The sequence below is a fragment of the Armigeres subalbatus genome, chromosome 1 (genome assembly GCF_024139115.2).
Source record: "Armigeres subalbatus isolate Guangzhou_Male chromosome 1, GZ_Asu_2, whole genome shotgun sequence".
NCBI classification, from domain to species: domain Eukaryota; kingdom Metazoa; phylum Arthropoda; class Insecta; order Diptera; family Culicidae; genus Armigeres; species Armigeres subalbatus.
The window spans coordinates 131,468,753-131,492,113 of NC_085139.1; the positions used below are offsets into that span (position 1 = coordinate 131,468,753).

Consider the following 23,361-nt stretch of genomic DNA (forward strand, 5'->3'; position numbering starts at 1 on the left):
TAGATTTTTGCACACAACCGTATTAGTGACTTTTTACTCATAAATGAATTGAATTAGCATAGCGTGTAAGAGTGTTACAGACAGCGTTACGCAATTTGTCAACGGCCCTTATTTTGTTTTGCTTGCCAGGAATGGGCGTTTGGGATGAAATATCGAACAAAAATCGATTGTCATTGTATACAATATCGGAGCAAAGATCGGAGCAGCAGCTTTAATTTCATGAAAATTTCTTAAAATTTACCTATTTAATATAAATTTAATTAAAATTGAAAATATAATTAATAAGATTTTTCAATAAAAAATTATCTATTTGTTTCAATAAAGTACACTATTTGTCATAATGACAAATATTTGTTAAGTCAGACTAAATTGTTTAATGAGTATCGATTTTACCCTTATGCTACGTTTTGACAGGGCAAGTGAGTTGAACAACTCAATTGAATTCAATTGACTTGCCAAAAATTGAACATGTTCAATCTTCTTTTCGTTCAATTGAATTGAGTTAAGGTGTTTACACGTTCAGTTCGCGGTCGATTCAAGCGATTTGCTAAATTCACTTGCCTTGTCTAAACGTAGCATAAAAATACAAAAACGGTGCCCGTTATTTCTTGCCGAAAAAGCTTACAAAATCCTTTACAGATACTCCAGAAATGATTCACAAAATATCGAAAAAGTCGTTCCAAAATATCGATACATCGATGCAAAAATATCGATACTCAAAAAATCGTATCGTTATCGCCCATTCCTAGCGTGTCTGCGCTTCTCGTCACAAGTGAAGTAGTGATTTTCCTCCTTCTAGCCTCGTTGATTCATGTTAACCGTTTTATTAATAAAAACTAAAACTAGATTTGTGTAAAAATTGATTTTTTATTGCGTACTTTCATTCAAATATTTTCATTGCAATACTTAGTAGAAATCTGTAATACTGTTCTGTTAGTAGAAACTGAATATAAATCTTATTTTGTCTTCACCATGTCAACTATTTCTAAACTTGAAATCCGAGGCATCCGAAGTTTTGGGGTTGAAAGCGGCGATGTTCAAGTAAGCACAGTAAAATAATTGTAATTTATTAACTATAATATACCTATTCTGTGGACTTAGGTATAACGTATACCACTAAATTGAATATTTAAGAATTCAATACAAATATTCATTACAGAAAATCAAATTCCAATCCCCGCTAACGCTTATTGTTGGCCAAAACGGTTGTGGTAAAACGACGATTATCGAGTGTTTAAAATATGGCCTGACCGGTGAAGTTCCACCCGGAACCGACCGGGGTAAAGCGTTCGTTCACGATCCGAAGATATTCAGCGCCGTCGAAAGCATGGGCCAGGTCAAGCTAATGGTCTCCGATTTTACCGGCAATCGCGTAACGGCCACACGTTCGATGAAGGTCTCCCAAAAAGGAAAAGGCCAGCAGCCAAAGTTCGAAACCATGGATTCGGTTGTTACAATGGAAAATGTATCCACCGGCGAGAAGACGACACTGTCGCGACCTCGAATGGCAGACATCAACAACGACATGTCTGATGCGATGGGGGTGTCCAAAGCTATAATCAACAATGTGATATTCTGTCACCAGGAGGACTCGAATTGGCCCCTGGAGGAGCCGAAAGAGCTGAAGAAAAAATTCGACGCCATCTTCGGCACGACCGAGTACAACCGAGTGATCGAAAAGCTCATAAAGATATCCAAGGAATACAATGATCGTCAGAAGGAAAAAACAGGGGACTTGAAGTTGCTGGAGAATATCAAGAGTCAAGCCGAAGTAAAGCAGCTTCAGCTTCGTAAAGTGGACTCCAACCGGGAAGATAAACAAGCAGTGGTGGCTAGTTTGGAAGGTTCTCTAAAGCCTATTCATGATCGTTTGGAGCAGATCGCAAAGATTGAAAGAGATTATTCCAAGTTGAAACAACAAGAAGTTGAATTCAAATCAAAGTGAGTAAACGCAGCGCTGGTAACGAGATTTTATTGCATTTTTGCTATATTTATGTTTATTTTAGAATCAACACTAAGGAGGACCAGCAAAATCAGATACAGTCCAAGATTCAAAAGCTATTCAAAGGATCGCTTCAAGAGTTGGAAATTGAAATCCGTAGTTTCAAACAGTCTAAGAGTTCTAAGCTGTCCGAACTTCGTGATGCTGAATCGAATTTAGGCTCTAGCAAAGCTCAAGAGAAAGTCCTCCAGTCGAAAAATCAAGATTTGGAATCGCGTCGGATTCAGCTTATCACAAAACGACAGCAAGAACAAGACTTATGTGGAGACCGAGCCAATAAGATGGTAGAGCTTTGCGACCGTTTGAAGCTACCGTCTAACGGCGATTTTGAGGCGGGAGGCACCGATGTAGAAAGTGCCCTGAAAGCAATCAAGCTCGCCGTTAAAACCGAAGAATCGGCTGTTCAATTGCTATCCAAAAACCACGATGAGGCGGACCAGAAAGCCCAGAGGGCAATTGACAAACTGCGAGAGGAAAAAACCAAACTGGAGGCAGATTTCCGCATGAAGGGGCAAATGGTAGCGGATTTTGTTCGGGAAAAGGCCAAAACCCAGTCCGAAATTGCGGCTATTCAGCGATCGGCCGAAACGCTGAAGAAAATCGTCGACGAGATCGAGAAACTTGAAAAGGACTACGAAACCCAGAAGGCAAATTCGAATGTCGAGGGCATGAAACGGCAATTATCGGAAAAGAAGGTAAAACGAGAGGAACTGCAAACAAAGCTGGATAAAGTGGATGAGCAGATTTCGGCACTGGATGCGGTTGCAGCCAAAGCAACCGAACTGAGCCTGAAGCAGCAACAGTTTAACACCAAGGAGTCAGAATTCAAGAGACTGCGTAACAAGCATTCGGAGAATTTGAAGCGGCTCTTCCCAAACAAGTAAGTTTATGATGATTACGGCTTAAGAAACAAAGAAAACATGGGACAGTATGGGTCAATACTGTTTTTGGCATATAGTGTTATATACCGATCGACTAAGTTCGATGAATCGAGGTGATGTCTGTATGTGCGTATGTATGTGTGTGTATGTGTACAAATTTTGTAGACACACTTTTTAGAACTTAGCATTATCCGATTTACTTGCAACAATTTGCATTCGACTGGGAATGCGGTCTCGTTGTTTGCTATTGAAAATTGGCCCGATCGGACATTGCATTTCGGAAGTATTAAAAAATCATTGTTTTTTTCCCAAGGGTCCTTCCTTGGAAAAAAAATTCAAAACCGAAAAAAAAAATATTTTCAAGAATGGTGGGAATGCATAGTAATTAATGCAAAAACATGCAAAATGATATAAAATATGCGATTTATTCCCCTAAAGTGCTTTTTTGACCTTATGGGATTTTTTTCAGTACATTTTACGATGCACGAGAAAGGCATCATCGCCGCTAGGTAGATTAATCTGGGTTTTGCCTTTTTCGTATACTAAGTATACGTAAAGGCTATAACATCACTCCAAAACCAAACTTTTGATAGAAGGCTCGGAGACCCATAGTGTTATATACCAATCGACTCAGCTCGACGAATTGAGGTGATGTCTGTTTGTGTGTATGTATGTATGTGTGTGTGTGTGTATGTGTGTATGTGTACAAATTTTGTAGACACACTTTTTGGAACATAGCATTACCCGATTTACTCGCAACAAGTTGCATTCGACGGGGAATGCGGTCCCATTGTTTGCTATTGAAAATTGGCCTGATCGGACATTGCATTTCGGAATTATTGAAAAATCATTGTTTTTTCCCAAGGGTCCCCCCTTGGAAAAAAATTTTCAAAATCGAAAAAAAAAATTTTTTCAAGAATGGTGGGAATGCATAGTAATTAGTGCAAAAACATGCAAAATGATAGAAAATATGCGATCTATCCCCCTAAAGTGCTTTTTTGACCTTTCCTATGTGATTTTTTCAGTACATTTTACGATGCACGAGAAAGGCATCATCGCCGCTAGGTGGATTAATCTGGTTTTTTTTTAGATAAATTGCGTACGTAGAAAAAATAATACCAACTAATTGATCAGTTTTGGGCGAGACAAAGTTCGCCGGGCCAGCTAGTATCGTATATCCGTATCTCTGCAAATAAAAAAGTTTCAATTTTTAGTACAATCAAAGTTAATTGCCTACATTCAGGGTGTAAGCCTCCCAGAGTGGAAATTAATTAGTAAATACTATGTCTGAAAGTCGATTTGTGCAATTGCACAATATGTGAAAGAGTCAGTTTGAAAAATGTATTGGAGGGTAACCAACTTCCTTCGATGGGGTTTGATCCCACGAAACCAGTACGCTAGACAGGTGCATTCTCCCTTTTGTGCTTTTCTTGTTACTCTTATGTGTTTTCTTGTTTTATAATACATGAGAAAGACACCATCACCGCTATGTGGATTATTGTGGGTTTCATTATTCATTGAGACAACCAAATGTCAGATGATGTTACACAATAAAAATAAACATTATTTGATTTTACTGTTTCCCGTCAAACGCTTCGTCGACGATTCTGCAGTGTATTTTGGGAACGGGAAAATTAACTATTTTTAATTGTGTACCGATATGACAAAATAGAATTCAGATTAGAATAAAACCAAACATTGAAGCAGTAGAATGCCTGTTGATGCATTCATTTATTTAGTTTATATGAAAACAGATAACACTGAATAAAAGATATTTTAGTTACTAGATAAAGATTGTCGCTTCGGTTCCCTTTGTTCTGCGGTCCGAAACATGTGTGGTACTAAACTGCCAAATCGTACGTATTTTTCCTTCATTGACATTTAGATCCCCTATCCTCGCCAGCAAAAGATGTTCCGGACAGCGACGACAGCGACAATCTTTATCTAGTAACTAAAATATCTTTTCACTGAATCAACAATTTAACGCCACAATTTACGGTTCGAGGCCGCATCTCTCCGGGGCTACCCCAAATGGCATAATGCCATTTGGAATTATGCCGTTTGGCGTAATGCAACGTACACATCAGTCAAGCAGTTTGACGAATATTGACTCCGCCCCCAAGAAAACGCTTCAATTGCTGCTTTGTTTGAACGTGTGTGAAGTTGTTCGACCAACCATTTGACAGTTGGCGGCTCGGTTGGAAAAAAATTTAAACGGTTTGATTTTGGTTTGAGTTGTCGGGGGTGGAGTCAAGGTTTGCCGAACATGTTTGAGCATTTGTAGTGAAGTTGCACAAGCGCATATATATTTTTTGATGGTTGGTGCTCAAGTTGACGCTTCGGTCGTTCGTTGTTGGTCGAATAAATTGATTGTGCCGCTGTTGGTGAAACTTGATGGATGTTTGAATAAACGAGAGGTGGAGTCAACCCGACTAGGAAGGCAAAACAAGATTATTACATGATTGTAACAACATCAGTTATTTATAACAACCGTTGATATAATCGAGTTATGATAAATTATTATCACTTTTTTTCCTAACAAAATTATACTAGAATTAGTTATGTTTTATTGTTTTGTTAGAATATTTAGTTATTTTAACAACATCCTGAACCAAGTTTATAACAGCTCTAACATAAGCATAACAAAAAACCGTTGAACTCAGAAACACAATATGATATAAATTTGTTATTCTCTCCTGATTGGGAATGTTGGTCAAACTGCTTGACCGTGTGTACGTTCCATTTGGCATAATGTCATTCGGCATAACGAGTTGAATAGCCAAATGTTATTTGGCATAAAAACCATTTGGCATAAGGACCGTTTGGCATAATAAAGAAAATTAGTCAAAATGATTTCAGGGCCATTTGGAATAAAAATTAAAAGAATTATAAAAACTATAGGCAGACTTCGAATGCAAGAATGATCTACTCATTAGAATTCTTTCAACCAAATGCATGGATGGAGAAATCGTGTGCTTTAAAAGATGGAATCATCAGCTCATTTGTCTTATTCCGATCGTAAAGAAATCATATACGCTTCGACTTTTGCGTTCTTTTTATTCCCCTAAAGTGCTTTTTTGACCTTATGGGATTTTTTTCAGTACATTTTACGATGCACGAGAAAGGCATCATCGCCGCTAGGTAGATTAATCTGGGTTTTTTAGATAAATTGCGTACGTAGAAAAAATAATACCAACTAATTGATCAGTTTTGGGCGAGACAAAGTTCGCCGGGCCAGCTAGTATCGTATATCCGTATCTCTGCAAATAAAAAAGTTTCAATTTTTAGTACAATCAAAGTTAATTGCCTACATTCAGGGTGTAAGCCTCCCAGAGTGGAAATTAATTAGTAAATACTATGTCTGAAAGTCGATTTGTGCAATTGCACAATATGTGAAAGAGTCAGTTTGAAAAATGTATTGGAGGGTAACCAACTTCCTTCGATGGGGTTTGATCCCACGAAACCAGTACGCTAGACAGGTGCATTCTCCCTTTTGTGCTTTTCTTGTTACTCTTATGTGTTTTCTTGTTTTATAATACATGAGAAAGACACCATCACCGCTATGTGGATTATTGTGGGTTTCATTATTCATTGAGACAACCAAATGTCAGATGATGTTACACAATAAAAATAAACATTATTTGATTTTACTGTTTCTCGTCAAACGCTTCGTCGACGATTCTGCAGTGTATTTTGGGAACGGGAAAATTAACTATTTTTAATTGTGTACCGATATGACGTGACAAAACAGAATTCAGATTAGAATAAGACCAAGCAGAATGCCTGTTTATTCATTCATTTATTTAGCTTACATCGAAACAGATAACACTGAATCAACAATTTGACGCCACAATTCATGGTTCGAGGCCGCTTCTCTCCGGGGCTACCTAAAATGACATAATGCCGTTTGGCGTAGGTCCGTTTCAATTTATTGCATATTATTCGGAAACTCGGCCGTACGAAAATCATTTATAGTTGTATATCCACAGTCGAGCGAGTGCACCTTTTTTATTATTCGAGAAACATCACACTCTATGCCCCCAACAACGGGCTTGGCATAACGAGTTGAATAGCCAAGGGTTATTTGGCATAAAGATCATTTGCCATAACGACCGTTTGGCATAATAAAGAAAATTAGTCAACATGATTTTAGGGCCATTTGGCATAACGACCATTTGGGATAAAAATTAAAAGAATTATAAAAACTCTAAGCAGACTTCGAATGGAATAATGATCTACTCATAAGAATTCTTTTAACCAAATGCATGCATGCTTTCTCGTTATAAGGAAAAATCGTGTGCTTTAAAAGATGTAATCATCATTTGTCTTATTCGGATCGTATACTTAGAAAAGACATCATATACGCTTCAACTTTTGCGTTCTTTTGAAATATGGTTCATCTAATCTTCTGCTTTCTTTGTTTTACTCTTTTGCCTTTTGCCTTTTGCCGGGCAAATGCGTACTTTTAAAGAAGGGTCATCTAATGTTTTGCCTTATTCCGGGCAAATGAATACTTTTAAACAAGGAGTCATCTACTATTTTGCCTTATTCCGGGCAAATGCGTACTTTTAATGAAGAAGTCATCTACTCTTTTGCATTATCCCGGAGAAATGCGTACTTCAGAAAAATTAGTCATTTACTTTTTTGCCTTTTTTCGGACAAATGCATGCTTTTAAAGAAGGAGTCATCTACTCTTTTGCCTTTTCCAGGTAAATGCGTACTTTTAAAGAATGAGTCATCTACTATTTTGCTTTATTCCGGGCAAATGCATACTTTTGAATAAGGTGTCATGTGCTCTTTTGCCTTTTTCCGGGCAAATGTGTACTTTTGAAGAAGCGATCATCTACTCTTTTGGTTTATTCCGGGCAAACGCGTGCTTTTTGATAAGGAATCATATACTTTTCCCCTTATTCCAGGTAAACACATACTAAAAATGGAAATCATATATTCTTATGATTAACCATTTTTGTGCCAAACGGTCGTTATGCCAAACACCCTCGAGGTACCCAATAAATTATGCCAAATGGTCCTTATGCCAAATTGTATTTATGCTAAACGACCTTATGCCAAACGGCATTATGCCATATGGGCTTCCTCCCATCTCTCTATCCTCGCATGCGCCCCATGCTCGCCAAGTTCTGTTGTATCTGGTCTGCCCACCTCGCTCGCTGTGCTCCATGCTGTCTCGTACCTGCCGTATCGGAAGCGCACACCATCTTTGCAGGGTTGCAGTTAGGCATTTTTGCAACATGCCCTGCCCATCGTACCCTTCCGGCTTTAGCTATCTTCTGGATTCTGAGCTCGCCGTACACACATAATTTTTTTCGCCGAGATCTCAGCATTTTTTGTTTATTTTTCCGAGATGGGCACCGCCGAGTTTCAGCAAACATGATTTTTGCTGAGATCTCAGTAAAAGTGACGTTTCGGTTACTGAGATACAGTGAAAATTTTGCCGAAAATCAGTAATAAACGAAATTTTCTGCCGAAGTTCAGTTCTGAAATTTACTGAGCTACAGCGGTGCCCAAGGAATCAATATTTGAGCAACGCCTAACAATATACCCTTTGTCGTCAACAGAGTTTGTTACTGACAAACGCACCTCGCAACAAGCCTTTATCAGAACCCATACGCAATATGACAAGAATCATTTGCCGTGCATGCTCTGATATTTCCGAGAATACGATGCTAATTTTGTAATCATAGTTAGATTCTCGAATATTTCCATAAAAGCAGAAACTATGATTGCAAAAACACAGAATTAGCTGTAGAGATAATGCAAAATAACAGGATAAAAGTTAGCAACAAAATTGTCTTTTTTTTGTTGCTGACAAAATTTTTCGGATCTTTGTCATTATTATCTCCGACAAAAACAAAGCTTTGTCGTTGGTTCTCTTTTGTCGCTTGTTTCGCTTGCGCATCGAAGAAAACTTGATTCCCTGGCGGTGCCTAATTTTGCCGAGCTCGAAAAAGAAAAAGTTAGTGTGTAAAGCTGGGCGAGCTCATGGTTCATTCTTCACCGCCACACACCGTCTTCTTGCACACCGTCCTAAGCACGCATCTCTCGAATTCTCCGAGTGCTTGCAAGTCTTCCTCGAGCATTGTCCATGTTTCATTTCCGTAGAGGACTACCGATCTTATCAGCGTCTTGTACATGACACATTTGGTGCGGTGGCGAATCTTTTTTGACCGCAGTTTCTTCTGGAGCCCGTAGTAGGCCCGACTTCCACAGATGATGCGCCTTCGTATTTCACGACTAATATTGTTATCAGCCGTTAGCAAGGATCCGAGGTAAACGAATTCCGCCCACAACCACAACCATGTACTTTGTCTTTGACGCATTCACCACCAGTCCAACTTTTGTTGCTTCACGTTTCAGGCGGGTGTACAGTTCTGTCACCTTTGCATACGACCATAGTTCCCACCCGATTGGTTATCCGATCTTCCCTAAGGTTGCTCGTATCCCGGCCAGCATCACGAGAAAGTAGAGATAGGAGTTGCTGAGTAAGAGGCTAAGAACTGCAAGGTGGGGTCTATTTTATTCCTTCATGTAGGCGAAGTACCAATGGTACGCTTTACCCATCATTTGCTGTGCCGTGCCTGTTGATGTATAAACCAATTAAGAATAAAATAGTAAAGTATTGGAACATGAAAGTGTTGACCACGACCTATTACAATATCAGTTATGTTACGCTTACTTGAAAGGTTTTGACTTTGAGACGATTAAACAACTTTGGGAGTATTTCGGTGCTTACTTATACCATACGCTTGAAGTCGTCTAAGCGGAGGTGACCTTTAGCGATAAGTAAACATTCTCGGGTTGCTCTTTTTAGGTGCTATTTTTAGCATAAATGTATTTTTTCGCAGATTTGAACGAGCTAAATGTTATTGTGAAACGACCTCTCCGTATCGAAAGGGGGATTAGTCGGTCCGGCTAGCAACAATAAACGCCACAAAACATAATTCAGTGTGCAAACATATTTTTATTTTGACCCATCCATACGATACCTCATTCCTCTTCTACTTCCCTATTCTCCTGCTCACTGTGCATGCTCTTCTTCTTCTTTCTTCTTCCCTTCTCATCTTCTTAGTGTTATAACTCACGTCCGCCGCTCCCGTCTCTACCTCCCGCCTGCCAACAGCAAGAACAGTTCCCGTCGCGTGGGAACTGCCCCGTAATATGAATGCTTCTATTCTGCAAAACATCATGTTAAAGTACTTCATGCTACGTTTTGACGTAGAACTACGTCTGTCTTTTCTATATTGGGGTACACTTTACGATTGCAAAAAAATGAACAACGTCACGAAAATATGATAGACTTTGATCGTTAATATCTCAGCCGTTTCTCAATGAATTTTCAACTTTCTTGGATCATTCGATCAAGGAAGAGTCAACGCTTCATACCCGATGTACACTGAAGTCGTTTTTCACGCGATTTATTTACACTAATCACTTTTCATGCGATTTTTTTTCACTCGAATTTCAGGATTTCCGTGATATATTCAGACATATTTTGAGATTTTCGCTGCTGTTTACGTTGTTTTAGTTTACGCGGCCCATATCCTCCGCGTAAAACCAGACTCCAGTGTGTTACAATATTTATGTATGATAATATTTACTATTGAAAACTTGCTAACATTTAAGCAATCGGTTTCGGTGAATCAGTCAATCTCGTAAGTGCATCGCAAGCTTCTTTTTCCATAGCACTACATTCCAACTGGAACTTATCTTGCTTTTCAACTTAGTAATCTATTAACAATTCTTTACTTATTATTTTAAAGCTTTCTATGCCCGCCATTGCATTAGTATGTATCTTTTGTGGCAAATCCAATGGATACACTATGCTCAGGATGTCAAGAATGTCTTCCACCCGAAAACATCCTAGATCGGATCAAGAATCGATCTAGTCATCTCCAGATTCTGCGCCTTTTTTCGCAAGGCTAACACGAGACCTCAAGCCATCATAGACGTCAAATTAATGCAACTTACAGGGCTTTTAGCTGGTGTAGTTCATTTTACTAACTTACACGCGCGTTTTCTCATGAAAGCTTTGGGGCGTTCGACGGCAGCTTCTTGCTTGTACCGATTTGCTGTCACAATCGTACCGGTTGCTGATTGGTTGAAAATGACAATCGATTACTTTGATTGCTGGCGGCGCGTTTTCCGTAGGGCAGCATGTTGTTAGTTTGGCCGTGTTGCAGGTTTTCAAAGTTGATATTAAGCAAAAGACGTACATGTTTGAGTTCCAGCTTTTTGGTAAGAAATGAATTTATATTGAACTGCAAAAGCCATATAAATTATTCTCAAAGGTTGTACAGGTTTAAAACTGTTGATTTTAAGCATTATCATTCACCTTTCCGTCATTTTCTCATTTTCAACTTCTCTCTGTTAGTCTTTCACTTCTCTTACATAAATACCGTGGACCCCCGGTAATATGACCGCTTTTAATCTGAACACTTTTTAATTTGAACCCCGTTGGTTTGAACATCGTTCAAATTAAAAATGGTTCAAACGTCATTTAGCACGTGGAATCGAGAGAAGAAAAATGAAACATCGTGAAACGGAACGCAAAATCAAAACAAACCAGCAAAGAGAGCGGCCAGAAACCAGTTTTTCTGATGCAAATAGAGTAACCAGAAGTTCAAATTAAAAATGAACCCCGTTAATTTGAATGAGGTACCGTTCAAATTATCGGGGGTCCACGGTAGTGGATGGGACGGGAAGAAAAACATCAAATTTTGATACATGATATTTGGAAGATTTTGTACCAAATTACGTTGGCTGCACTGGCGACCACCTCGTCAGAGCAACCGACTAAAAAACAACAAGGCAGTCTCAATTGAGTTGTCACATCCTATCCTAGCTTGCGTCTATTGATGTCGGTAGAGGGGCTCGGAATCTTCTTCGCTGCTGCAGTGGATGCATTCTTGTAAACTTTCTTCGGCTCGTTTTTGCTGAATCCTAGGTGTCTGTTGGAGTAAACGCAAAGTCCGACGCAACTCACGTGAAGGAATAATAATCATTATTCATATCAAACTTCTTTGTCGCGTGTACTCTGACTTCCTCCTTGGGACGACCACCAAACGCCGTTGATAGCCCAGCATTCACGATGGGCTTTTCTGTAAGATCCATCGGGAGTTTAGTCTGAATTCAAGACAAAGTTTTCAAAACGACTTATCTGCTTTTGTAAACAAAGATTCAAACGACGATTTGACGAATCTGATAGCTCTCCACGCAGACCATCACCATCATTAGGTAGGTGAAGGATTCCGCTACCTGTTGATGATGCTGGTTTGCGTGGGAGAGCTATCAGATTCGTCAAATCGTCGTTTGAATCTTTGTTTACAAAAGCAGATAAGTCGTTTTGAAAATTTTGTCTTGAATTAGTGGCGGGTGCTTAGCAACCAAAAAATTGGGGTAATTTTGAGGATTTTCAAAACATTCTTCAACAAATCCGAGGAGTTTTTTGGATTTTTTTTTTCATTTAAATATTTATTTTTTGCTATACACCCCCCCCCCTCACCTTCGGGAGACCAGTAGGACATAATTTAAATTAAATATTTGTAACGGCCTTACTTCGCAGGTGTGAAAAGTAGGCGAGCTTTCATCGGCGATAACTTTTCATATCTTGCAATCGATTAATAATAAACACAAAATAATCATTTTAATTTAAACCTTACCAATACCAATTTAATGTCAACAATGAAGTTGGATAGGATGTTTAGCATTGTATTTTAGTGTTACGTAGGAAAATAAGTTCAAAAGTAGCATTTACCAATGCTTCGTATTGAGATACAATTATCGAACGATTTTTACTCTCTAGCGAATTTTTATCAATTGATAACTTGCATATGTGTTCATTATCGATTATTTGAAAATTTCATTTTTATCGTACCTTTCAAATGTTGGTCCAAAAATTATAAACATCACAAAGGTTCGTAATGCTCACTCAATCTCAGTAGCACATGATAAACAACGAAAACAGATTCACCCTGGGCTTAAAAAACGCTTTGGTGTCATCAAACATAAAAGTCTTAAACCTGTAAATTACATACAGCTACGTAGTTCAACGTCACCTTTGCGTACAACCCGATTGGGCTGCACCTTTGAGTTTTTTATGCTCCTTTAATATTTGTTCATGCTTTTATTAGACCGAAACAAATATGGATTCCTTCTTTGGCCATGTTGCTCTTTGAATAACGCAGGGGGTGGTAAATAAAAAATATTAGGATATATCAAATTAAAATAAAATATTAGAAATGCTTCTTTAGATAGCTGACAAACCTTATCTAAAACTGTTTTAAGACTAAACCATTTTGCAATAGTTTTTTTTTTCACTGACCCCCTTTATACATCAATAAAATTTAAAAAAAATAAAAGAAGCGGGTTTGAACGGGCTTTGCCTAGTTCCCAATCAGTCTCACTTTTGTCTATTCGTAACACAAAGCCTTACTTTCGTACTCAACATAGTCTGATAATGTGTTATTCAATAAATTATTATTTTTATACTTCTCCTTAATGTTTCAGGGTTGTCGATGCAAACTACAAACGTAGCGTTCAAAATTTATACGACGATCTTCAACGACAAATCAAGCAGTTGAATGAATCTATGCGCAAAGCGCAAGCCACGGTAACCGAGATGGAAACCACAAGACGATCCCAGAAGCGTGAGCTGGATCGCGCTGAACGTGAACTCACAGAGAATAAGGAAAGAATCTACTCCGCTTGCCAGGGTAATCCGTTCGAAGAAGTTCTCGCTAAGCTGAAGGAAAAAATCAGCAAAAATAATTTAGAACACGGTGAGCTTCGGTCAGCAGAAGTGCTCTATAAAAAGTACATCTCTCGTATCGAGGACGACAAATGCTGCCCAGTTTGTCACAAAGAGATGGGCGGTGCAGACGTACAGGATATAAGTTTGGAGTTGTCAGATGAAATCCGTAGGCTTCCGGAGAAAATTGAAGTTCTTGAGCGAATGTTGAAAATTGATCAGAAGAAGTACGACCAATTGATGGCACTGCAGCCCTACTCTGAGCGTATCGAGAAACAAACCCAAGACATACCGAAACTGAAAGAACAGTTGGATGGCACAGAACGTCGACTGACTCAGGCGTCATCTGATCTGGAGGAATATCAGATGTCAATCATTGAACCAAATTCTAGTGTTCAGTTGATCAATTCGATACTAGGAGACATGAGTATTCTTGATGAATCCGTCAGAGACATTGAACGGATGACCAAAGGTATTGAAAACCTGAAGGCCGAAGTAGCGCAAAAAACTCCGGCAGGAACAATAGCTTCCATTGAAGATATTAAGCTGGAGCGAGAGGCCCTGCGTGCTGAACTGCGTAGCGAACGTATTTCGATTGATACCATGCAGAATAAGATTGATGAAGAAACAGATCGATTAAACAATTTACATCAGCGGTATAATCAAATGAAGGAGAAAAAGATTCAACTACAAGAATCTGTTCAATCATTGGACCAGAAAAAGGCTAAAGAGGTTGAGCTGAGCGGAAAGATTACTTCTTGCCAGAAGGAAATGGATGAAACCGAAATAAAACTAGACCCAATAAAGCAAAATCTAGTGAAGGAAGAAGAAGCTAAAACAAAGGGCAAACATGAGAACCGTAACAAATTGATCAAGGCACAAACTGAACTGGAAAAACTCAAACGAATGGATGCGGAAATTGTTCGCTTGGGTAAAGAATTGGAAGCTTTGGCTAGGTTGAATTTGGCAGATGAGATTCAAAAATTGAAACGCAAACTTCAAGACACCAGCGACGAAATTAAGAAGGTAATAGTTTCGACGATAGCTAATCGATAATTTATGTCTAGTAAATTGAACTTAATCTTAGTTAAAAAAAAACATTAACAAAAAACGAAAGATAATTTATATCAATCAACTGTATTCCACTTCATAAAGTTTAAGTAAAAAGTTTAACTGTACTGGATTAAAATAAGTTACAATTTTTTTTGCCTTTGTTTAATTGCAGATTGTTACTGACATCGAGGAAAAGTCGTCGCAAATTGATACGCTGAAGAAGGAGGTTATGAATCAAGATATGATTGAGCGCGACTATCTGGACAATCGCGATTTGATGAAATTAAAAACTGAAACGGCTTCGCTCAAGGAGAGCTTGGATGCTTTGATGCGGAGCATTGGGGACATGGATGCTCCAAATATAGCACATGAACGAAGCAAATTGCTTGAACAGCGGGATGCTATTCAAGCCAAAAAGAGTCAAACTACCGGTCAAATAGCCGAATTGGAGAATCAAAGCAAAGCATTGAAAAAGGAACTGGACCGCCCGGAATTTAAGAACGCCGTCAAGAACTACCTCAAGACGTACAGCGAATCGGTAGTATTGAAGAAGATTATCAGTGACATCATCAAGTATCGGAATGCGCTTGAATGGGCACTGATGAAGTACCACGCGGAAAAAATGGAACAAATCAACCGTTCAATCTATTCTCTGTGGAGAGATATATACAGAGGGAACGATATCGATTACATTCGTATTAAAACGGAGGATGAATCGAAGCCGGATAAAGTTAGCGATAAACGCCGACAATATCATTACAGGGTAGTTCAAGCAAAAAATGACGTTGAAATTGATATGCGAGGACGTTGCAGTGCAGGTCAGAAAGTACTGGCTTCGTTGATCATCCGTATGGCGCTTGCAGAGACGTTCAGCAATAACTGCGGAGTAATGGCATTGGATGAACCTACCACCAATTTGGACAGAGAGAACATCGCTTCACTGTGTGAAAGCTTGCGCAGAATCGTCACGGAGAGGGAAAATGGAAATTTCCTGCTGGTCATCATTACCCATGATGAAGATTTTGTTACCAAACTGGAGAAGTTTGACACGTAAGTTTTTAGTGGATGATCTATTTTTCACTGAATCAAATTATTTTATTCCTATTATAGGTATTACCGTGTCTCTCGAGACCACGACGGAAAGTCAGTCATTAAAGAAGAACAACTGTAATTTATTCATTGTTATTGTTTAAGTTTTTAGTGTCTCATACATTTTTCGTAAACGATGTTTACAAAGAATCCGTTTCAATAAATACATTCCCCAAAAATATGCCTATTAACGCATAATATTCTACACAACTGTGGTCTAAGTTTGTTTTTTAATAGTTTCGAAAAATAATTGCGAAACCTCCATGTATCGATAAGTACGGTAACGGCAGCAGTAGGTAAAGCAGTAGCATATAATCAAAGTTTTCTTATGAATATTTCACATGAAAACAATGATTCGGCACCAAGCGGCTTTTCGACTAATTTGTGATATTTTGTTCGTAAAAGAAAAACTATAGGGGTAAAACATGCCTGACCAGATTTGCCTTTCAGTGTTCAAGTGAATGAGACGAAATTTATCAGCCCTGGTCGTCATGCTTCGCTCGGAGCTTGGCAAGAAACAGATTTACGCTACCGTCAAACGGGGTGACTTGCAACACTTGGGTTTTCCAACTAAGGAAGGGTCAAAATCTCACTGTAGGTGGATTAATCTGTTTTTTTTTATATTATTTTGTGAAACTGTTTCGTTAATTGAAAGTCGAACGTCGTAAATCATAAGTTCGTGTAGCAAATTTAAAATAATTTCACAAAAATCGATCCCCTCTCCAGTTACAGTACTTAATTAGGTATGTAATTCCGCAAAAACAATAAAATAATAAAATTGTTTGTTTTTGAAATATCAACTTTTTTGAAATGTGCCCCCTTGCCACAGCTGATAGGGGCAGTAGGGGCAATATGAACATACGGGGCAATATAAGCCACCCTCATTTTGAGCTTATTGACAAGTTTTAGCATGTAAAAGTTATATGATCTTTAAGAGGATGCTACACATATGCATCAACGTGAAAACCGCATTAAAATTCAATTCAAACATGAAAATACACTTGAAAATGTAAATTTTCGCTGCATAGGCAAAATTATTATAAGATTTTAAGTTTATAAATAAGGTTTTGACTCAAAACTGATTAAAATACAGGGCAAAAATACATCACAATCAAAAGATATATTAAAATTGAATGTTGTACACACATGGTTGTATTTATACAAATCTCAATTTATCATAAAACTTTTTTTCCCAAAACCAGTCTCTATGGGGCAATATGGGCATACCTGCACAGAGCAAGATATCAGGCCTTAAAATACGAACAAGTTCAAATTTCAGTAGTCAAATACAAGAATATTAACATATAAGGGGAACAGACGGCTTTGGCAGGTTTTGTTCTATTATTGGCAGGGGGGTTTTTGTCGACCGAATTTTATGAAATTTGGCCACAATATTCTTTGATATGCAAAGAATGTTTGGGCCAAATTTGAGCATAATCAGTCATAAAAAAACCCCCTGCCAATAATAGAACAAAACCTGCCAAAGCCGTCATTACCCCTATGTAAGATTCATTACGGAAAAATGACAACAGCGCATTACTGTGATTGAAACAGAAAAAATGACCATTGGCCAATTGAAATGTGGCTGTTCAAACGGTGAAGCGTAGCAAATCGGTTCAGTCCGCTGTTGTGCGGTTTTTTAATTTTATTTGGTACTAGTCGACCCGGCAGACGTTGTCCTGCATAGTAGGCGAAAATGCGCTTTGTGAACTGCCCATGCGAAATATCTATATGAATCTTAATTTTAGTTTTTCACCATTTAATCAATCTTACTCGTGATTTTCGCATGAGGAAATATCATATAAACCCGTCGGAAACGATAACGAACATATCTGCTGAAGGAATTAAGAAAATCCATCCAGCCGTTTTCGAGTTATGCGGATACGAACACAGACCATTTCATTTTTATATATAAGATAAGAAGAAGAAGAAGATGGAATACTCACAACTGTTGTAGGAATATCATATTCTTCCATATTACGATACTTTTTTCGCCTAAATAAACGTTTTAGATGGGTGGCCCATACTGCCCCAAATGGTGGCTCATATTGCCCCGTATAGTCGGGAACACACATTGAAATCAATACATTTTCAAAAGTGCATTCCAACATTTTCCAAACGCATTTTCCGTCATTCATCGACGTTATATGAAAGGTAACATTCTCTAGTATAAGTCAACTACGTTTGAACGATATTTTTTGTGAGCTTTTCAGCGCTTTTCGGAACGATTTCCTTAGGTGACCCATATTGCCCCGATCACCCCTACACGATAGTTTATTTAAAAAAATTGCTGATTCAGTTTTTTAAACATTGATTTTATGTTACAGAATTCCTTTATCTTGCCGCGATACTACAAGAAACCTGCAGGAAGTCGCATGTATGCTAATTTTTCATAGAAAACTTTGATGAAGGCAGCGGTAGAAGTTAAAAAACAAATTGTTTATCCGGGAAGCTGCTTGGCGGTACGATTTGTCCCTAACAACAATTTTACATTATCCTAATACAGAAAACAGTAAAACTAAGACTTACGGTGGTCAAACAGTGTTGAATCTCTAAGAAGATCGAACACTTGTGAATGTTTTACTGCTTGCTGCGGAAATGCCTTTTCAAAATAATGATCTTAACATAATCGTGGTAATTTGGATGGGGAAAGAAAGGAATACCGTTTTAAAAACAGCTATCCAGGGAATGGTGATGGTGCACACCATTCTTATACCGACATAAAGCACTTTCAAACCGATGACTTCAAAATATCAATCGATCCGTTGAAATCATAAAAAAAATCGGAATCAGGGGAGGGGGATCCCTCAAGTAAGGCCCCTGCATTGACAGTGGTGAAGAATGACCCAGCATGAAAAATCAATCTGATTAAGTTGTTCTAAAACATGTTATGATTGAATTCGATGAAGTGTTGCAAGTCACCCCGCAGTAGGGATGGCTTGCAACACCCATCATTTTGATATTATTTCCATATTTTTATTATTGTTATATGTCTGATTATACGGCACGGCAGCACGGCAAATGCTGGGTAAAGCGTACCATTGGTACTTCGCGTACCTGAAGAAAAAATAGACCCCATCTCGCGGTCCTTAGCCTCTTACCCAGCAACTCCTATCCCTACCTCCCCGCGGTGCTGGCCGGGATACGAGCAACCTTAGGGAAGATCGGGTAACCAACCCCGGTGGGAACTATGGTCGTATGCTGACAGGGAAGGGGGGTTTGCTCCTCTCCTGAGGCGCAAATCTTACTGAGCGTCTGTTCTCCATGTCAAGATCAGCTCACAACAGCGTCTGTTCTCCATGTTATGGGCGGCTGAGTCCGAGTGCCAGCGAGAGACTCTAAGTTAAACTGTGCACCATGGTCCACCGGGAATAAGGAGGAATGGTCCTCCGGAAATTTGGGAGGTTTGGTCCCTGCAAGCCAGCCTTTAAAAAATCATAAGCAACGAACAATCAACAAGAGAGTACGGACCGGAACCATCGGCGAAGACCACTGCGACGAAAAGGGACTAGCGATTGGAAACTCGGTTCGTGGAACTGCAAATCTCTCAACTTCATCGGGAGCACACGCATACTCGCCGATGTGCTCAAGGACCGTGGATTCGGCATCGTAGCGCTGCAGGAGGTTTGTTGGAAGGGATCAATGGTGCGAACGTTTAGAGGTAATCATACCATCTACCAGAGGTGCGGCAACACACATGAGCTGGGAACAGCTTTCATAGTGATGGGCGATATGCAAAGGCGCGTGATCGGGTGGTGGCCGATCAATGAAAGAATGTGCAGGTTGAGGATCAAAGGCCGGTTCTTCAACTTCAGCATAATCAACGTCCATAGCCCACACTCCGGAAGCACTGATGATGATAAGGACGCATTCTACGCGCAGCTGGAACGTGAGCACGACAGCTGCCCAAGCCACGACGTCAAAATCATCATAGGAGACTTGAACGCTCAGGTTGGCCAAGAGGAGGAGTTTAGACCGACTATTGGAAAGTTCAGCGCTCACCGGCTGACGAACGAAAACGGCCTACGACTAAATGATTTCGCCGCCCCCAAGAATATGGCCATTCGTAGCACCTACTTCCAACACAGCCTCCCGTATCGGTACACCTGGAGATCACCACTGCAGACAGAATCACAAATCGACCACGTTCTGATTGATGGACGGCACTTCTCCGACATTATCGACGTCAGGACATATCGTGGCGCTAACATCGACTCTGACCACTATCTGGTGATGGTTAAACTGCGCCCAAAACTATCCGTCATTAACAATGTTCGGTACCGACTACCGCCGCGGTACGACCTAGAGCGACTGAAGCAACCTGATGTCGCCACTGCATACGCGCAGCATATTGAGGCAGCGTTGCCGGAAGACGGTGAGCTCGATGGGGCCCCTCTTGAGGACTGCTGGAATACAGTTAAAGCAGCCATTAACGACGCAGCGGAGAACAACGTCGGGTATATGGGTCGAAGTCGACGGAACGATTGGTTCGACGAAGAGTGCAGACAGATTCTGGAGGAGAAGGACGCAGCGCGGGCGGTCGCGCTGCAGCAAGGTACCCGGCAGAACGTGGAACGTTATAGACGGAAGCGGAGACAGCAGACCCGCCTTTTTCAGGAGAAGAAACGCCGCCTGGAAGAAGCGGAGTGCGAGGAGATGGAACAGCTGTGCCGTTCTCAACATACACGCAAGTTCTATCAGAAGCTCAACGCATCCCGCAAAGGCTTCGTGCCGCGAGCCGAAATGTGCCGGGATAAGGATGGGAGCATCTTGACGGACGAACGTGTGGTGATCGAAAGGTGGAAGCAGCACTACGAGGAACATCTGAATGGCGCTGAGAGTACAGGCAGTGAAAGTCAAGGCAGCGGACGATGGAAGCCAACCAGCCCCCACCTTGAGGGAAGTTAAGGATGCCATTCAACAGCTAAAGACCAATAAAGCAGCTGGTAAGGATGGTATCGGAGCTGAGCTCATCAAGATGGGCCCGGAAAAGCTGGCCACTTGCCTGCACAAACTGATAGTCAGAATCTGGAAAACCGAACAGCTACCGGAGGAGTGGAAGGAAGGGGTTATATGCCCCATCTACAAGAAAGGCGACAAACTGGAGTGTGAGAACTTTCGAGCGATCACCATCCTTAATGCCGCCTATAAAGTGATATCCCAGATCATCTTCCGTCGTCTGTCACCATTAGTGAACGAGTTCGTGGGAAGTTATCAAGCCGGCTTCGTTGACGGCCGCTCGACGACGGACCAGATCTTTACTGTACGGCAAATCCTTCAAAAATGCCGTGAATACCAGGTCCCAACGCACCATCTGTTCGTTGATTTCAAGGCGGCATACGACAGTATAGACCGCGTAGAGCTATGGAAAATTATGGACGAGAACAGCTTCCCTGGGAAGCTTACCAGACTGATCAAAGCAACGGTGGATGGTGTGCAAAACTGTGTGAAGATTTCAGGCGAACACTCCAGTTCGTTCGAATCGCGCCGGGGACTAAGACAAGGTGATGGACTTTCGTGCCTGTTGTTCAACATTGTGCTAGAAGGTGTCATGCGGAGAGCCGGGTGTAACAGCCGGGGTACGATTTTCAACAGATCCAGTCAATTTATTTGCTTCGCGGATGACATGGACATTGTCGGCCGAACATTTGCAAAGGTGGCAGAACTGTACACCCGCCTGAAACGTGAAGCAACAAAAGTTGGACTGGTGGTGAATGCGTCAAAGACAAAGTACATGCTTGTGGGCGGAACAGAGCGCGACAGGGCCCGCCTGGGAAGCAGTGTTACGATAGACGGGGATACCTTCGAGGTGGTCGTGGAATTCGTCTACCTCGGATCCTTGCTAACGGCTGACAACAACGTTAGTCGTGAAATACGAAGGCGCATCATCTGTGGAAGTCGGGCCTGCTGCGGGCTCCAGAAGAAAATGCGGTCGAAAGTGATTCGGAACCGCACCCAATGTGTCATGTACAAGACGCTAATAAGACCGGTTGTCCTCTACGGACATGAAACATGAACAATGGTCGAGGAGGACTTGCAAGCACCGAGTATTCGAGAAACGGATGCTTGGGACCATCTTTGGCGGTGTGCAAGAAGACGGTGTGTGATGGCGAAGAATGAACCACGAGCTCGCCCAGCTCTACGGCGAACCCAGTATCCAGAAGGTAGCTAAAGCCGGAAGGGTACGATGGGCAGGACATGTTGCAAGAATGCCGGACAGCAACCCTGCAAAGATGGTGTTCGCTTCCGATCCGGCAGGTACGAGACGGCGTGGAGCGCAGCGAGCGAGATGGGCAGACAAGGTGCAGAACGACTTGGCGAGCGTGGGGCGTATCCGAGGATGGAGAGATGCGGCCTCGAACCGTGCATTGTGGCGTCAAATTGTTGATTCAGTGTTATCTGTTTAGATGTTAACTAAATAAATGAAAAATGAATGTCTGATTATATGTCTAATCACTAATATTAGGACACATTCAAAGTATCATGTGCTAGTAGAATGAATAAATCCTTTTAATTCAGAATTATTGAGAGAAACTTGAAAAGTGTTGCAAGTCACCCCGTTTGACGGTATGCTCAATCTGTGCGGCGTCATCTATAACACTACAAAAATCATATGTAACACTAGAATGATGTCCGCAAGTACCTGCTGGCCCAGAAGTGTGAGTTTTGCTGCCATGATGTTTCCGGATCGAAGCCTCTGCAGGTCATTATTCGTGGCCTTCCGGAATACACTCAGGCAGTTGTCGTCGAAATACAGGCCAACAAGATGGATCCAATGTAAAGGCTCCGACAGACCTAAGCGATTTCATCGTCGTGATTCTATCGTTCAACTAGTCGTCGTGATTCTATCGTTGGGTCGCTGCAGGCAATATTCCATTTACGCTTCAAACGCTTCCATACCAACGGCGACAGCATTGCAGTCGTCAAGCGATAGAATTCCGTGTCATACAACTTACAAAACTTATATTTCATTCAAAATAGACTTGAATATGGAATTGAAACCGATGGCGCTGAAAGCATCAACATGGCCAAAAGAAGTAAAGACTAATTTGAATGAAACTTGGAAACCATCTGCTTAAAGTGTTTGTATACTTTTGTATGGATTGGAAACTTTATGCCGCAAAATGATGATAAAAAGATTGCATTGTTATTAAGCATTTATTGTGTAGCTTGTTGAAGTATACTCGTACGTTTATTGGTTTTGTTTAAATGTGATATTTGTTGTATTCATGGTTGTTACTAAATAGTCATAAGTAGTTCAATAAGGCCAATGTTGGTCAGTTGAATGTATAAAATAAATAAAGAAATAAAGAAATAAAAGGCCGATCACCAAAGCATTGTCAACGTACTATCTGGTATGCGTTGGGACGCTATACTTGCCGATAATGTCAAAAATGCTGCGTTGACTTTCTCGCATATCCTTTTGCCTTTCTCGTACGACGAAGTTGTACCGAAAGGCTATAATTTCACTCCAAAATCTAACTTTTTATAGAAGTCTCGGAGACCCATGATGTTATATACCAATCGACTCAGCTCGTCGAACTGAACAAATGTCTGTCTGTCCGTGTGTA

General features: G+C 40.5%; 1 protein-coding gene across 1 annotated transcript; it reads left to right on the forward strand.

Moving 5' to 3' along the window:
• Window positions 1–772: 772 nt before the first annotated feature.
• Window positions 773–15,971, forward strand: LOC134205132 (DNA repair protein RAD50). Its single transcript, XM_062680081.1, has 6 exons — window positions 773–1,041; window positions 1,160–1,941; window positions 2,007–2,882; window positions 13,408–14,674; window positions 14,874–15,751; window positions 15,812–15,971. Exons 1-6 carry the CDS (start codon window positions 973–975, stop codon window positions 15,870–15,872), a joined length of 3,933 nt encoding a protein of 1,310 aa, XP_062536065.1. The 5' UTR covers window positions 773–972; the 3' UTR covers window positions 15,873–15,971.
• The last annotated feature ends 7,390 nt before the right edge of the window (window positions 15,972–23,361 follow it).

Bases quoted from the DNA above. Each gene is read 5' to 3' on its own strand.
- LOC134205132 (XM_062680081.1), top strand. From the start codon at position 973: ATGTCAACTATTTCTAAACTTGAAATCCGAGGCATCCGAAGTTTTGGG. The intron at 2,883-13,407 runs GTAAGTTTATGA...TTAATGTTTCAG, and splicing joins AAGCGGCTCTTCCCAAACAA to GGTTGTCGATGCAAACTACA. The intron at 15,752-15,811 runs GTAAGTTTTTAG...TTCCTATTATAG, and splicing joins AAACTGGAGAAGTTTGACAC to GTATTACCGTGTCTCTCGAG.